At 51.1% G+C, this 16,110-nt stretch overlaps 1 protein-coding gene across 1 annotated transcript; it reads right to left on the bottom strand.

The window, feature by feature from the left end:
• Positions 1-3,267: 3,267 nt before the first annotated feature.
• Positions 3,268-11,412, bottom strand: Prrt1b (proline rich transmembrane protein 1B). The gene is made up of 4 exons (XM_036185655.1): positions 11,289-11,412; positions 6,407-6,855; positions 5,273-5,416; positions 3,268-4,164 (listed from the first exon to the last, which is right to left on the bottom strand). The coding sequence occupies exons 1-4, from the start codon at positions 11,296-11,298 to the stop codon at positions 4,015-4,017; spliced, it is 753 nt and encodes a 250-aa protein (XP_036041548.1). The 5' UTR covers positions 11,299-11,412; the 3' UTR covers positions 3,268-4,014.
• Between the last annotated feature and the right edge of the window lie 4,698 nt (positions 11,413-16,110).

The raw sequence follows: 16,110 nt of genomic DNA, 5'->3' as shown, positions 1-16,110 counted from the left end.
CCGCCCAACCTTATTCTGTCTTGCCATTGGCCAAACAGCTTTATTATCAACCAATGAGAGCAGCAGATATTCACGGTACAGAAGGATCATCCCATAGCACACACATCTGTGGGTGTGGTGGCCAGAGACTGACATTAGATGTTTGAATCTTCAATTATTATCCTTTTTGTAAAGATTTATTTTTGCCTGGCATCATGCTGCACGCCTTTAATCCTAGCACTCGAGAGAGGAAGGTGGATCTCTGTGAGGCCAGGTCTGTAGCACGTATCCTAATTGGTCTTAATAAAAACCCAAGGGGTAAAAGCTAAAAGATCAGAGAGACAAAAGAGCAAGCCACAGCCACTACCTCTTACCTCACCAACTCCTCAGCCTGAGAGAGACTGAGCTCCTGTCTCCTCCCACCTTATATTCCTCTCTCCACCCAGCCATATTACTTCCTGTCTCCGCTTCCCTAGTGGTGTGAGATGCCAGGCTGGAGAGATGGCTCAGTGGTTAAGAGCACAGACTGCTCTTCCAGAGGTCCTGAGTTCAATTCCCAGCAACCACATGGTGGCTCACAACCATCAATAATGAGACCTGGTGCCCTCTTCTGGCCTACAGTCATACATGCTGTATACATAATAAATAAATAAATCTTAAAAAAAGAAAAGTGTGTGAGATACCAAGTGCTGGCATCAAAGGTGTGTGCCACCACTGCCTGGCCTCTATGGCTAACTAGTGGCTTAGTTCTGCACTCTAATCTTCAGGAAAGATTTGTTAGATTACAAAATATCACCACACAGGTCTACAAAGTGAGTTCTAGAACAGTGTGCTGCACAGAAAAACCTTGTCTTGATTAAAAACAATTTTATGTCTGTGGGCATTTTACCTGCCTCTATTTCTGTGCACATGTATTTCAAGAGCTCTTGAGGCTAGAGAGAGCCCTGAGGCTAAGAGCCCTGGCTGCTCTTCCAGAGGTCCTGAGTTCAATTCCCAACAACCACATGGTGGCTCACAACCATCTGGAATAAGATCTGGTGCCCTCTTCAGGTGTGCAGGCATACATGCAGGCAGAACACTACATAATAAATACATCTTAAAAAGAACTCTAGCACGCTTAGCCACTGAGGCATCTTCCAGGCAGACAGATCTTTGTTATTAAAGTACCTTTATAAATCTTATTACTTCTGTCACTTCCATTGTTTTTTGAGACAGTCTTTCTCTGTGTAGCCCCAGCTCTCCTGGAACTCAAACTCCTAGAGATCCACCTGTCTCTGCCTCCCATGTGCTGGGATTAAAGTGTGCACCGCTCCCACCTGGCCTCTCTCACTATTATGAGCAGTATTTTGAATTTTTCAACTTACAAGCAGCTGTGGTTGATTTCTGTAATATTTATTTTATATCCAGTCACTTCACTGAGTTGCCTTCTGTTTTTTCATGGTATTCTGGCTTCAGAATCATGTCTTCTGGTTTTCTTTTCCTTTAACACACTTTATTTTTTTTAAATAATTTATTTAACTTTATGTGCATTGGTGTGAGCGTGTCAGATGCCCTGGAACTGGAGCTACAGACAGTTGCGAGCCGCCATGTGGTTGCTGGGTATTGAACTCAGGACCTTTGGAAGAACAGCCAGTGCTCTTAACAGCTGAGCCATCTCTCCAGCCCAACACACTTTATTTTTATTTGTGTGTGTGAATGTATGTATAATGGGCAGCTGTGCTCATGTGGAGCTCAAGACAACTCTGAGAAGTTGCCTCTCTCCTTCCACCGTGCAGATTCTGGGGATTAAACTTAGGCTGTCAGCCTTGGTGGCAAATGCCTTTACCTGATGAGACATCACCCTTTAACTGCTGAGCCATCCCCCACTTTAACCGTACATTCACACAGTACTGAGTCATCCCCACTGTAACTGTGTATTCACACACAGTACTGAGCCATCCCCACTGTAACTGTGTATTCACACACAGTACTGAGCCATCCCCACTGTAACTGTGTATTCACACACAGCACTGAGCCATCCCCACTGTAACTCTGTATTCACACACAGTACTGAGCCATCCCCACTGTAACTGTGTATTCACACACAGTACTGAGCCATCCCCACTGTAACTGTGTATTCACACAGTACTGAGCCATCCCCACTGTAACTGTGTATTCACACACGGTGCTGAGTCATCCCCACTGTAACTGTGTATTCACACAGTGCTGAGTCATCCCCACTGTAACTGTGTATTCACACAGTACTGAGCCACCCCCACTGTAACTGTGTATTCACACAGTGCTGAGCCATCCCCACTGTAACTGTGTATTCACACACGGTGCTGAGTCATCCCCACTGTAACTGTGTATACTGCTGAGCCACAGCCTCTGCTTCTCACACTTCAGACTCCACGCCTTGTTTTTCTGTATCAGCTTCACTTTCACAACAGTGTTAAGTAACGGACATTGGAGCTTTCATGGTAAGATCCTGATGCAGATACTTTTGACAGTTTTATTAATCACAACCCAAGGTATTCCAAGCAGCAACAGAAGAGCCAAGAAGCTCATTATTCATGCAGAGCTCCAAGCTGCAGTTACAGGCCCCACTGCAGTCAAACATGATTCCCGCAGGTGATTCACAGCACCTCCAAAGGAGCAGCCTTCTAGACATCTTTCCACCATGACTTACTTAAAAGGTGTGAGAGAATGGTGTAGTTGGCTCTTGGGTGCCATGAGGTATCTTTGAGGCATCTACCAGCCCCCCAAATCCTTTCCTCTTTGTGGCTGTCATTTTGAAGGTCAAGTTCTTGGTTCCAGAACAACCCTTTGTCCTGGATCTCCATAATGCTCACTGCAGACTTCCTTGTTCCAGGCTCCGCCCCCTGGAGGAGGGATGGGCTTCTGCCTCAGTACCCTGCAGGAGTTGTTGGCGGCAGGCAGCAGGAAAAGAGGAGAGGCTAGTCTGTCTGTGAGCCTCCTATGCTTTTAAGATCCATCCTAGTGCCCCCCCTCACAGATGGATGGACTCCTGTGACAACAGTCTTTCTCACAGCCACCTGGACTTGACCCCAGGGCACATGATGTGAGGACAGCCATGTATCATTCTACAGGTGTCTCAGCATCTGGGGCGCCCTGATCTGAGAGCACTCCCCAGTCAGGACAGCTGTCCCCAACTGGGGGCCCAGATGACCCTTTTATTTTTGAGACAGTCTCATGTAGCACAGGCTTGCCTCTAGCATTCAGTGTAGCCAAGGATGCCCTGAACTGTTCCTTCTGCTCAAGTTCTGGGATTACAGATGTGCACCACCATACCCCATTTGTGTAGTGCTGGGAATGGAATGAGGGCTTTGTGCATGCATTCAACAAATTGAAACACATCTTCAACCCCTCAGCTGACCGACTTGGGTCAATGACTGTAAAGGAACGAGTAGGAAGCTGGGGAAGGGAAAGGCAGAAGCCAAAAGCCTCAACCAACAGAAGCCAGAGGCAACAAGGAGAGACGTTTCTAGGAAAATGAGGCATCCTGTGTAAGAGAAGCTGAAGTGTGAGCCTCAGACAGCTCAGAGGAGGGAGGCGATGGACACAAATGGAAGACAGAAAGTAGCAGTGTCCTCTGAAGTGGTGACAGGGATCCTGTCACTCCTTGTTGACTGACCACAGCAGTCCTGATCTCTCCCAGCATGGCAAGGGTGCAGGACCAGGTAGGACCTCACAGGGAGAGAAGCACCTCTCTTCACTCTCCTAGGGAGGATGAGTAGGACTAGAGCCAGATCCTGCGCTAGGCTGGAGGAGGCCATGTCTTCCGGAAGGCTCTAAAGATGGTGAGTTTAGTCTTCTGTGTTCTCCAGGAGTAAAGGTGAAGGCAGGCATCCCAGGAAGACTTCCAGGCCTGTGTCCCTCAGATTAGGATCCCACCCAAGGCCTCAATGGACCACCCATGGACAGGGCTTCTGAGCCCACCTCCCGTTTGTCCTGTATGAGCATCAGCTAGCCCTAGTGGGCATCAGAGTCCACACAAAAGGAACAACAACCTGGCCTGCAAGTCCTGGGCCTCACTCAGGGGAGGTAGAGGGCCACCACCACATAGATGACCCAGCTGGTAGACACAAAGACCCCGAAGAGCAGGCTGAAGAGTACAAGTGAGCGGGCCTTCCTCGAAGCCTCCTCCGCCTGTGCCAAGTCACCCCTGCCCAGGGCTGCTCGAGTCTGTAACAAGACAGGCCAGGGTGGAATGCATCAACAGTGACCCCCCCTCTACCCACCCCAAACCCCACCAGCACACCTTCAAGACCAGGCACCTGCACAAGCCAGACACTGACAGCCTGGGAATATCTGGACCCAGCCCCACAGCTCATCGGGGTGCAGGAGTGGTGGCAGAGGTCCCTCTAGCACGAAATGCCACCTCATAGCAGCTCGCAAATGGGGCTCATTGCACCCCACTTTGCTGACATGAAAGCTCAGCAGACTTGAAGCCACAACCCACAGTCCCAGCGCTGAGCTGCTTGTTCCCCTTAGTCCTGGCTGGTGCTACCCTGGAACTGAGACTCCCCCCCCACCCCCGCCACTTCCTAGCAAGGCCAGACTGTTACCTGCAAGCACAGCCCCCACCCCACCCCCAAGGCTTGCCTTCTGTCAATCAGAATGTCATGGCACCATCATCAATGAGTCCCTCAGACCTAACCCAGTGCCAGGCATGTGGACAGTGACAGGGTGGAGGGGGCGGGGCGGGGGGGGGGCCGCGGGATACTAGTGAGATAGAGAGTGGATGGAGACAGATAGTTGTGCAAATGAATGAACAGGAAAAGAGGCAGATGATAGGAAATAGGAGATGGGTGAGCAGAAAGGCAGGTGAAGCAGGTAAGCAGATGGGTTGACAGAGGACAGGTGGGTGGAGGGTGGGAGGCCGAACTGAGAGAGTTGTGTGTCTTAGCAGGAGGGAGAGTGGAGAGAAGGGTGAGGAGTGTGAGCAGAGAGATGGAGGTGTGGACAGGCAGATGGTAGCTAGCTGGGCAGAGGGGCAGTTGAGGCAGCTGGATTGATGTACAGACCACAGGCTGCCAAAATACCTCAACGGCTGGGCAACACCTTGGGCCTCATCAATCATTTGTACCTTTTTTGTTTTAGAACTTGCCAGAACAAATCTTTAGTAATGAAGGTCACAGGTAAAAGGGGTGGGGGACCAGACAAAAAGGCCAGGCCCCACAACAGGGCTTATTCCTGGGTCCTGCTCAGCTGCTGGCTGCTGGGTGGGACCCCTGCAGGACTCCAGAAGGGCAGAGGCTTCTATATGGCCATGTCCCTCCCGGTCACCTACCTCATGGGAGTACACAATGGCAATAAGCCCTGTGAGCAGGCAACAGAACAGGGTCACCAGCACCGACTCCATCATGAAGTCCTTGGGCAGAGGCCTGTGCTCCACCTGCATGGGGGCAGGTCCACCAGCCATGGGGCTGCCATACTGTGGGACAGAAGCACTTACATGAAAAACCAGGGGAAAACCCCTTCCCTGCTCACACCCACCCCAGGCCCCAGGAGGACTCTCATCTTTGCCCTGCACACACTGCCTAGCCAGGGCTGGCCACCAGGATGTCTTGTCTGCTGGGGAGCTGGGGGGGGGGGGGGGTGTTCGGCCTCTCCTCCACTGGCAGCCCACAGCCTGCCTGCCTGTTTGTCAGGAGAGTCTCTTTTTTGTTTGTTTTCGAGACAGGGTTTCTCTGTGTAGCTTTGCGCCTTTCCTGGATCTGGCTCTGTAGACCAGGCTGGCCTCGAGCTCACAAAGATCCGCCTGGCTCTGCCTCCGAGTGCTGGGATTACAGGAATGCACCATCACCACCCGGCTCAGGAGGGTCTCTTTATGTAGACCAGGCTGGCTTGAAACTCACATTCTCCACCCTCTGCTGGGATTAAAGGCCTGCACCACAGTAGTCCTGGTACTTAGGAGGTGGAGACAACAGGATCAGGCATTCTCAACTACATAGTTAGTTCCAGGCCAGCCTGAGCTACATAAGACCTTGTCTGTAATTTTTATTTGTTTGTTTAAAGCCAGGTGGCGGTGGTGCACACTTTTAATCCCAGCACTCACGAGGCAGGGCAAACGGATTTCTGTGAGTCGAGGCCAGCCTGGTCTACAGAGCCGGTTCCGGGACAGCCAGGGCCGTTACACAGAGAAACCCTATCTTGGGGGGGGGGGGAAGTTATTATTTTTCTTTCGATCAGGCAATCACTTTGAATCCACTCCTTTGGGGTCTTCATCACCTTCTCTCACCACCACCGCATACCCATCCTTCCCAGAACATCTATCTGCCTTGGCCACTCTGCAGCCCGCGCCCAGCGTCATTCCTGGCCAGCTCCTATTCATGCTTAGGAACCCTGCTTGCTTGTCGCTTGTCTCCATCTCGAGAAATCTCTTGCCACCTATGTGCAGATCTGCCATGGGACATGCTCTCACCGCGGGGAAGGAGAAGGAGGCTCCGGCAGCAGCGGCGGGTGGGAAGAGCGGGCCCGGTGGCGGCGGGTAGAGTGCGGCGGGCCCGGGCGCCGGCTGGAACAGCACCGGCATCTGCGGGAAGGGAGGGTAGAGCAGCGTCACAGCCTTGGGGTCCGGCGGCGCGTAGGGTGGGGGCTCGCCCACGAAGCCGATGGGCGGAACGGTGCCGCCGGTGGCCTTGGGCACCGGTCCTGCCTCGCTCGATGCGGATGCGGGTTCTGGGTCCCCCCGGACCGGCTCGCTGCCCTCTGTGGCCGAGGCTCCATCCTCGTCCGGTCCCGCATCTTCATCCAGCAGCTGCGGGCGGCGCGGGAGCTGAGGGAGCGCGGGCTGCGAGGGCCTGAGCGCGTCCTCGGCGGCTGGAGGGTCCTCCGGGGCTGCGGGGCTGTCGCCCCCCTTGGCGTCAGGACCTGGGGGGAAAGGTAGGGCTGTGAGGCCGGCCTGCTGACCCCCCCCCCAGCCCAGCCACACCCAGAGCGCAGGGGACCCAGTGGGTCCCTGCAGGCAGCCAGGATTCCAGACCGATGCTCCCACCACCCCACCCCATGAGGTTCCTTCGGTGGTGCCTCCTCTTGAACCAAGGCAGAGCCCGACACTTTCTCTGACCTCGGGGACATTGACAGAGCACAAGTCGGAACTTAAAACACCATGTCTTCGAGTCACCAGAGCTTGGGGAGGGGTCCTCAGTGACGGTAGTAGAGGACCTGCTCTCCCAATGACCAAAAAGTTCTGAACGTTAAGGAAGGGGAACTCACAATGCAGGGTACGGGACAGACTGCCACTGACGCCTCAGCTCTTAGCAATGAGATGGGTTTTTTGGTGGTGTGCCCGCTGTGCAACCATGAAAACCTGAGCTCAAGCCCCAGAACCCACATAAAAATCGTGGCAGAAGTTTACCATCTCAGCGATGGAGGTCTCTGGGGCTCACTGGCCAGCCAGCCACCTTCGCCTAATTGATGATTAATAGCCAGTGAGAGACTCAACAACAGAGTAGGCAGCCCCAGAGATAATACTTGAGGCTGACCTATGGCCTCCCCTCTTGGGAAAAGAATAAGGATGAAAACATTCATGATAGAAAAGTTCATGCCGCATGCTTTAAAAATACTTTTTTAAAAACGTTATGCATATGCATGAGTGTATTTTATATACCTGCATGTATGTCTGTGCATCATATGCATGCAGTGCCTGTGGAGGCCAAAAGAGGGCGTTGGGCCCTCTGGAGCTGGAGTCACAGATGGTTGTGAACTGCCATATGGGTGCTGAGGAATGAACCAGGGTCTTCTGCGAGGCGGCGTGCTCTTCCCATAACCATCCCCCCAGACCTAGCCATCCTTTTTAAAAAAGCTTGTGTCTCCAGCTGATTACAACTAAAACCCCTGAGATAAAACACAAAAGCCACCAGGGACACGGAAAGTGAGAACCGCAGGTAGGCGCCTGACCTCCGGCTCCCTGCTAGCCCTGAGCCCAGAATAAAGGAGTGGCCCGGCAGGAAGAACAGAGGGGAGATTCTGGACTTCCTGAGCACTGCATGTGAGCTGAGCCACCAGCGGATTCTTTTGCCCCTGGTCCTGGAGGACTCCAAGTCCTGAACAATCAGGGATGCTCTGACACTCTAGAATTAATCCCCACAAGTATGGAATGCATCCCTGAACAGCAGGTGTAGGGACAGACCCACACTAGTACAAGAAGTCTGAGAGATGAGCCCACTATGGAGAGAAGCCACACACAGTGAACCAGAACTGACGGAGCTGAGTATGGAGCACATCACCAGGGAATCACAACAGAGCTGAGAGGCAGCACTGACTGCCTCAGCACCCAGGGCCCAAACCCCAATAGGACTGTGTGAGCATTCTTTAAGAAAAGCCGTTGGGCAGTGGTGGCACATGGCACGCCTTTAATCCCAGCACTCCGGAGGTAAAGCCAGGCAGATCTCTGCAAGTTCGAGGTCAGACTGGTTTACAGAGTGAGATCCAGGACAGGCACCAAAACTACACAGAGAAACCCTGTCTCGAAGGGAAAAAAAAAAAAAAAAAAGCCGGAGAGGCGGGGACCAACAAGCCGTGCAATCCCAGCACTCAGAAGACTGAGGCAAAAGCATTGCTGCAAGTTCAAGTCCAGCTAGGGCTACAAGACCCTATCTCAAAAACAGCAAGAAAGGCCAGCTGGATGGCTCCACATGGTAGAGCTTGCTGCTGGATCTTGAGTTCAATCCCCAAAACCCACACGGTAGAAGGAGAGAAAAGGCCCCTGCAAATTGTCCTCTGACCTCCACTATGAACTATGGGCAAGCACGCGCCCATGCTCGCACACTCATGCACGCACACATGCATGCACACACACACAGCATAAAGAGAAGAGGAGGAGAAAGACCAAAAAAAATACATAAATAAAAGTAAAGGAAACCAACAAGCCTGGCATGATGGCACACACCTTCAAGGCAGAAGCAGGTGGATCTCCGTGAATTCGAGGCCAGCCTGGTCTACAGAGTGAGTTTCAGGACAGCCAGGACTACATAGAGAAACCCTGTCTTGAACCCACCCCCCCCACACACACACACGAAAAATAAAAATACTAACACCTACCGACTCTGATACCCAGACACTGCAAATATAAAATAAAAATAAAAATAAAAGCATCCATGTTCTACAAAGTAAAGAGAAACACACTTGGGAGCCAAGTTTCAATTTTAAACTTAATTTTAAATTATCTGGATTTCATTTATTGAGACTAGTTCTCACTGTGTATCCCTAGCCTGTGCCCTGGCATGACGGGGGCTTGAGGAGTGTCTGCTATTTGAAGAGATCAACATTTTACTATGTTTGGTCTGATGTATTTGAACAATACCTCAGAGTTAAAACATTAGGAAAACTTGCTAAAGGCTGGGATGTAGTTCAGTAGTAGAGAACTTTGCCTGGCATTCCTGGGACCCTGGGTTCTATCTTCTATATTGGAGGGAGGGGAGGCAGGAAGGGGAGGGAGGGGAAGGGGGGATGGGATGGAAATGCTTATGAAATTTGGGGCTTGGGGGGAGGGTTCCAAGGCAGGGTTTTTCAGTGTAGCCCTGGCTGTCTTGGAGCTCATTTTGTAGACCAGGCTGGCCTTAAACTCAAGCAATCCACCTGCCTCTGCCTCCTGAGCGCTGAGATCAAAGGCACCGGACACTATCCCCAGGCTGTAAAAGTTTTTTAAAATCCGTGCACCTCCAGGGGATGGCTCAGTGGGTAAGTGCACTTGCTGAACACACAAGAGGACCTGGGTTCATATCCACAGCACTCACAGAAAAAGCAGGGGTCTGTGGGAAATGGGGGTGTACATCAGAAACCCCAGTGCAGTGAGGGATGGAGATAGCAGGATGGCTGAAAATTTCTGAGCCCCAGGCTGAGTAAGAAACCAGGGAAACTGAGGGAATAAGGGAGAAAGTGCTAAACACACCTGAAGTCTCCCTCTGGCCTCTACGCCCACAGTCAACGCACTAGTTTACACACGTGCATAGACAGAGTTAGACAGACAGACAGACACATACATTCACCCACACACACACACCACTGGCACGTTGGAGCTCCTCACCTCTCTTGGGAAATCCTTCAGCCGCCACTGCCAATGAGCCAGAGTGAGCCTACTCCTAGACAGACAGAAACACCCTGGCGGTCCCAGGAGCCCCACCCCTCCCCGCCTGTGTGGGCTGGCCTGTGGGCAGGTGCAGGCACGGGACCTAGGACCCACCCCTCTGGGTCTCTTTCCACACCAACCATAAAATAAGGAAGATAATGGCAATCGAAGTGTTACACTAATGACAGGGAGCGGTAGCCCGGCCGGGCCCTGGGCTCAGGTCCTCCCCATGTCTTAAGGAGCCTCCTTAAACAGACCAGAGAACCAAGCGCCCAGCAAGCACTTCAGCGAGTTAAAGCCACTGCAGAAGGAGCCAAGGAGCTGGTCCCTCCAGGAAGCAGTCACAGAAACGCCAGGCCACTGCCCCAGTTATCATAACAAAAACCTCAGTTTCCCTGGGTCCTGCCAACACAAATACCTGGCCTCATAGATAGCACGGAGATAGGGGCCTCTGAGTAAATAAATCCACTGGCTGCGCATGGCTCTATGGCCTGGAGTTCTCGAGTTCTCGACACCCGAGCCTGAGGCGACAGTCCAGCTGAGACAGGGGAGGGGATGGGGCTACTCCAAGGCCTGGGTGTTCTAGAAGGAGGCGGGGCACAATGGAATTCTGCTAGTCACCCCAGCATCCTCTATAGTGGGTGCAGCGGATGCGAGGGCACATGATCGCGACCCTGCATGGATCCCAGCACCACCCCACGCCCCTCGAACCTGGGACTCCCCAGTGTGTGTGGGGATGCAGTTGCGGCCCCCGGGGTCCTCCACTTGGATGTGTGGCCGCGACAGGACCCTACCACGAAGCATCCACGTCTACCCACCCACACGGCGTGGACCCAGTCTCCAATCCAGCCCGTGAAATCTTCCCAACTACGGCTCTGCATGCTCCTTGCTGGGTCACCCTAATTGAGGGGCCTCAGCCCTGTCCGGGGGCGGGGGTTTGGGGGGGGGGGTGAACAAAGCAAGCACGCCGGACGCAGCCAGGAGAGTCTGGGCGGAAAATGCAGAGCCATTTGCTGCTGCCAGGGCACCTGCTGTCTACTGGGGTCTCTTCTCTCCCCCCCCCCCCCCCCCCCGCCAGATGTCCCCCAGCGATGCAAAAGAGTATTTCCAAACTTTCCGCTGCAGCCTCTTGGCTCCCGGGCTCTGGGCGCGCGAGTGCCCGATCTTAGCGTCGCCTCGCTCCTGCTGCGCCCTCAGTCTCTGCGCTTTTTCCCCTGTACCCGGCACCCCTCACCTGCCTCCATGGCGGGATCAGCGTGGGTACGCGCGGGCTGCACTGCTCTCGGCCTTGAGCCTGGGTCCGCCCCACTCGGTTGACGGTGCCGGCTCGGGTTTCCTAGTGCCCGCTGCACGACAGGTTAATAATTGACCGCCTTGTTTGTCCACGGCTGTGTCAACACGTCACTCCCTCGCGCCCTGGCGCTTGCAACCCACCCTGCGTCCTCCCGACTTGGGCCAGTTAGCGCTGCGGCGGACCCCGAGGGCAGGATCCGCTCAATTAAGATAGAGCCATTTGCTGAGTTGCAGGGCCTAGGGGGGGGGGGGGGGGGGGGGGGGGGGACACATTAAAAAAAAAAAATGGGGCAAGAAGGAGGCACGTGCAATTCCCACGGGGATGGGTAGAGCCAGGACAGAGACGATAGGGAGAGGGAAGGCATGGGCCAAAGGCAAGATAGTATAGCCAGGTCTTTTTGCATTAGCTTTGGACTCCCTGCTCCAGAGAAACCAGCAGTGTAGATTTCCTGTAAGAGCTGAGGTTTAGAACAGGTGCCTAACTTTCTTCCCGAGATGCACCAGACCAAAGAATGTACAACAGGTCCGAACCCAGTCACCTGAAAATACCGCACTCACAACACAGGCATGCTTGGCTGCCTTTTACATTTTCGCAGCTGAGCTCCCAGACAAGAGGAATGTTGTGTCGGGTATTTAGTTCACGCGGGTCCATGGAAGAAACAGGGTCACTCTAGGGTGAATTTTAGCCTTCGAAGCCGCAGGGGACTCAGCCTCTAGGGAACTGACTGACTATAGTTTTGCAAAAGGATTTTTTATCGTTATACAATTTACACCTTTAGCAAGGTAAATTTCAGCATACCAAAACTTATCTGAAGCTCCTCAAAGAGACAAATGCCAAAGCACTTCCCAGTCACAAGACATCTCCATTTTGGGAGTCTTCCCACAACCAAGTTTTGCATAGGCTTTCAACCTTTAGGAAACTCTCAGATAAGATTTATGTACTCCAAACAGAAGGTACAGGACACAAAAGGTAGCGGCCACAAAGGCAGATCAAAATCAGGTGCTAACACTCCAGAACCAAACCACCCAGAGCTCTGCAGGAACTCTCACTATAGAGAAACTGCCTAGGAACTGAGGATGAGGAGGGAGCAATTGACCAGGCCTTGAAGCCTGGGTCTGTGAGGATGAAGAGATGGCTTATAGAGTTTACAAAGAAAGCTAATTTGACTCAGCAGAGCCTCTGAATAGGGAAATGAACTCTCTCAGGGAGCTGAGTATGGGGTTCAAGTTCAGCTCATCCACATGATCCAGAAGCCCCTAAACCAAAAAGAGAGATTAGAAATAAAAGAGGGGGAGGTGAAGAGAGGGCCAAGAGCACGAGCTGCTCTTGCAGAGAACTTTGGTTCTCAGCACCCACATAGGGTAGGCTCACAACCACCACTAACTTCAGCTCCAGGGATCTGACGCCCTCTTCTGGCCTCAAAAGACACTGCACTCACATGTGCATACACAAACACAATGTCTTAGTTACTCTTCTATCACTATGAAGAGACACCATGACAGAGGCAACTCTAGAAGAATTCACTGGTCTAAGGTTTATAGGAAAGTGAGACCAACCAGAGCTGCAATGAGGCCAAAGAATGAAGCTTTATAGAGATATGAATTGCCAGGCTGTCTCTGAGAGACAGACAAAGGGGGGTTTGGGTTTTTTATGGGATGGTTCAAGTTGGGTGGGATAACATTCAGGGGAACGGGAACAGATGCAAAGAAACTGCCATAAGCAGAAGTTTTCACCAGTGCGACCTGGGATCTGGGAGACTGTCTCAATAAACGAAAAAATGACAAAACCCTGGGAAGCCACTGCCTTCGGGGAAGGTGTGCTGAAGACCTGAGGACAAACTCCCTTGGGTCTGAGCTGCCATTCAATCAAGCACCCATGTCACAGGAGAGGCCACAGTAAGCATGTGAGGTGATTGACACTGGGGACATTCTGAGTGACAGCCCCTACCAACAGAAACCTCAATGGCAGCTGTGTGCATCATTCCAGATGTGCTGTACTACCACACCTGCTGGTGAGTGAAAGGATGAGCGGCGCTGGTGGGTCAACGGAAGAGTCACAGCCATGGCAGAACCCAATATTAGTTTTTAGAGCTTTAATGGGGGAAAAGGTGGGGGAGGAGCCAGGCCTGGCCGGGGAGGGAAGCAGGGCAGAGCAGACAGCAGAGAGGAAACAGAAAGAGAGGAGTCGGGGTCCATGGCTGACTTTCTAAGGCGGAGATTGCGTGATCACAAGGCAGTACGCAGTCGCTGGAGAATGTAAGATGTTAGACCCGCAAGAGTGAGAGCAGGATCCTAACAGTGAGTCCTCACACCAGACTCTGTCACTGAAGAAGCACCCCACAGGAGAGTGCAGTGGGGCTAGGCAGCACCCAGAACCATAGGGAGACTTTGGACCGCTGTACTGCACCATGAATTACTGGAGTAATGTGTTTCTAACAGTCGACAGCTAGATCCCACCTCTGGAATCCCTCAGATGAGCAAAAACATATAAAAGACACTGAAAAAAGGTTGAAGGTGGAGCTAAAAAAATGACTCAGTGCTTTATTGTGGGATAATCTTTTTGTACACTGTGAAGATGTATCACTCTGATTGGTTTAATAAAAAGCTAAATGGCCAATAGCTAGGCAGGATTTCTGGGCAGAGAGTACAGCCCCTTGGGGACCTGCTCTGCATCCAGACATAAAGCCTCTTTTAAGGAAAAACCCCTCCCTTCTTCCTCTTCCCCTTCCTGCCTTTCTCACCATGAGATGTTCACACCTCTGCTTTCTCTCCTCTCTCTCTCTCTCTCTCTCTCTCTCTCTCTCTCTCTCTCTCATAATAAACTCTTCTCATGAATGCTGCATCTCCCATGTGAGAACCTCCCACCATCTGTCATACCCACATGGCATGTCTCACCAGCCACGGGGCACTTTTGTCCAAACCCAACAAGGCCTCCCACACATGCCGTATCATTACAGAGAGGATGCTGGGAAGGAGATGCCAGGAGACAAAGAGCAAGCAGGATGGGCAATATGGAGATAAGATAATAAAGCCATAAAGCAGAAAGTAAATTAATATAAATGGGTTAATTTAATGTATAAGAAGTAATTAGAGGGCTGGAGAGATGGCTCAGAGGTTAAGAGCACTAGCTGCTCTTCCAGAGGTTCTGAGTTCAATTCCCAGCAACCGTGTGGTGGCTCACAGCCATCTGTAATGAGATCTGGTGCCCTCTTCTGGCCTGCAGGGATTCATGCAGGCAGAACACTGTATACATAATAAATAAATAAATCTTTAAAAAAAAAAAAAAAGAAGTAATTAGAAACAAGCCTAAGATAAGGCTGTGCTTTCATAATTAACAATGTCTCCATGTCATTTTTTGTGAGCTGGTGGCCCAAAGAAAAGCCCGGGGGCTGGGCAGTGGTGGCACACACCTTTAATCTCAGCACTCAGGAGGCAGAGGCAGGTGGATCTCTGTGAGTTCAAAGCCAGCCTGATCTACAGAGTGAGTTCCAGGACAGCTAGGGCTGTTACACAACCCTGTCTCAAAAAAACAACCAAAAAAAAAAAAAAAAAAAAAACCAACTACATATGTCGTCCAATGTGGAGGCTCAAACATCCAAGCACAGGGCTGGAGAAAGCTAAGAAAAGTGCTGGACAAGGAGCTGGATGTGGCTTCCCAGTCCTGTGGAGGCCCACAGAAACTATCTCGTGAGAACTTACTCAGGGTCAGAGAATCTGGGCTTGCTTTCCCCAGCATGGCTGCATAAGGAGATGAATTGGCCACAGGTTTGTTTACCAGCTGTTTGGAAGGGTCTACACTTGACTGTGCCGTGTGCTTTGATCTTGAAAGGGGAAGGTCTTTTGCCACTCCCCTTGGCATGTTATAAAAAGCCCTTTTGAATAAAGCTCTAGGCAGCTGGTTATTGATCCAGGACCTCCCAAAGCTATCCTGTGTCTCTGTCTTTCTCCTCATTGTCTAGGTTTCTCTTCCTACCTAATATTTCCTCATTCTTCTCCCCTCCACCCAAGAACCCTTCAATACATGGGAACAGGTTGGAGCTGGACTCCCTCAGACTCCCACAAGGTCCTGCAGTCTCTCAGGTGGGCTGGTGCTTGGCATACAAAGGCACTGCTACCAGCTGCTGCCTTGGGGCTGGAGCCAGCTGCTAGTGCTAGCACTGTGTGCTAAGCTGAGCCATGGCTTGTGTCATGATCCAAGAGCACTGTGTGCTTAATAAAGACAGATTCAAACAGAAAAAAAAAAAAAACCCTCAAAATAGCTTACAGTATGTTTAACAATGTGTGTAGGCTTAAAAAAAAAAAAAAAAAAAAGAGCCAGGTGCATGTTTAATCCCAGCATTTGGGAGACAGAAGCAGGTGGATCTCAGTGAGTTCAAGGCCAGCCTGTTCTATAGAGTGAGATCCAGCACAGCCAGGACTACACACAGAAATTCTGTCTGGAAAAATCAAAAAAAGAAGAAAAAGAAGAAAAGAAAAAGGATATACATATAATATATAATACAATATGTATTATATATAATAATATATTATTACTATATATCATTTAAAAAGATAGTTTAAAAATAATAGTCTTTAAAGAGAAAAGTAAAGTAATAAAAAAAAAAAAAAAAAGAATAAGCCATGTAAGGATGGGAAATACTGTAACACAGGGAGTTTGAACCATATGTGGTGCTTTGTTAATTTTGAACTTTTGAATACTAATGAAGAGAGGACAACTGCTGAATTAAACCAACCTATATACTTTAAAATGGAAGTCAAAAAAT

The sequence above is a fragment of the Onychomys torridus genome, chromosome 4, assembly GCF_903995425.1.
Source record: "Onychomys torridus chromosome 4, mOncTor1.1, whole genome shotgun sequence".
Classification (NCBI taxonomy): domain Eukaryota; kingdom Metazoa; phylum Chordata; class Mammalia; order Rodentia; family Cricetidae; genus Onychomys; species Onychomys torridus.
Note: the sequence above shows the minus strand (reverse complement) of the source record. Positions and strands in the feature narration are given on the sequence as shown.

What these genes read in the sequence shown, in the direction of transcription:
- Prrt1b (XM_036185655.1), bottom strand. An exon ending in CCTCCTTCTCCTTCCCCGCG is followed by an intron (nt 5,417 to 6,406) that starts GTGAGAGCATGT and finishes TCTGTCCCACAG; the next exon opens with TATGGCAGCCCCATGGCTGG. An exon ending in CCATTGTGTACTCCCATGAG is followed by an intron (nt 4,165 to 5,272) that starts GTAGGTGACCGG and finishes GTCTTGTTACAG; the next exon opens with ACTCGAGCAGCCCTGGGCAG.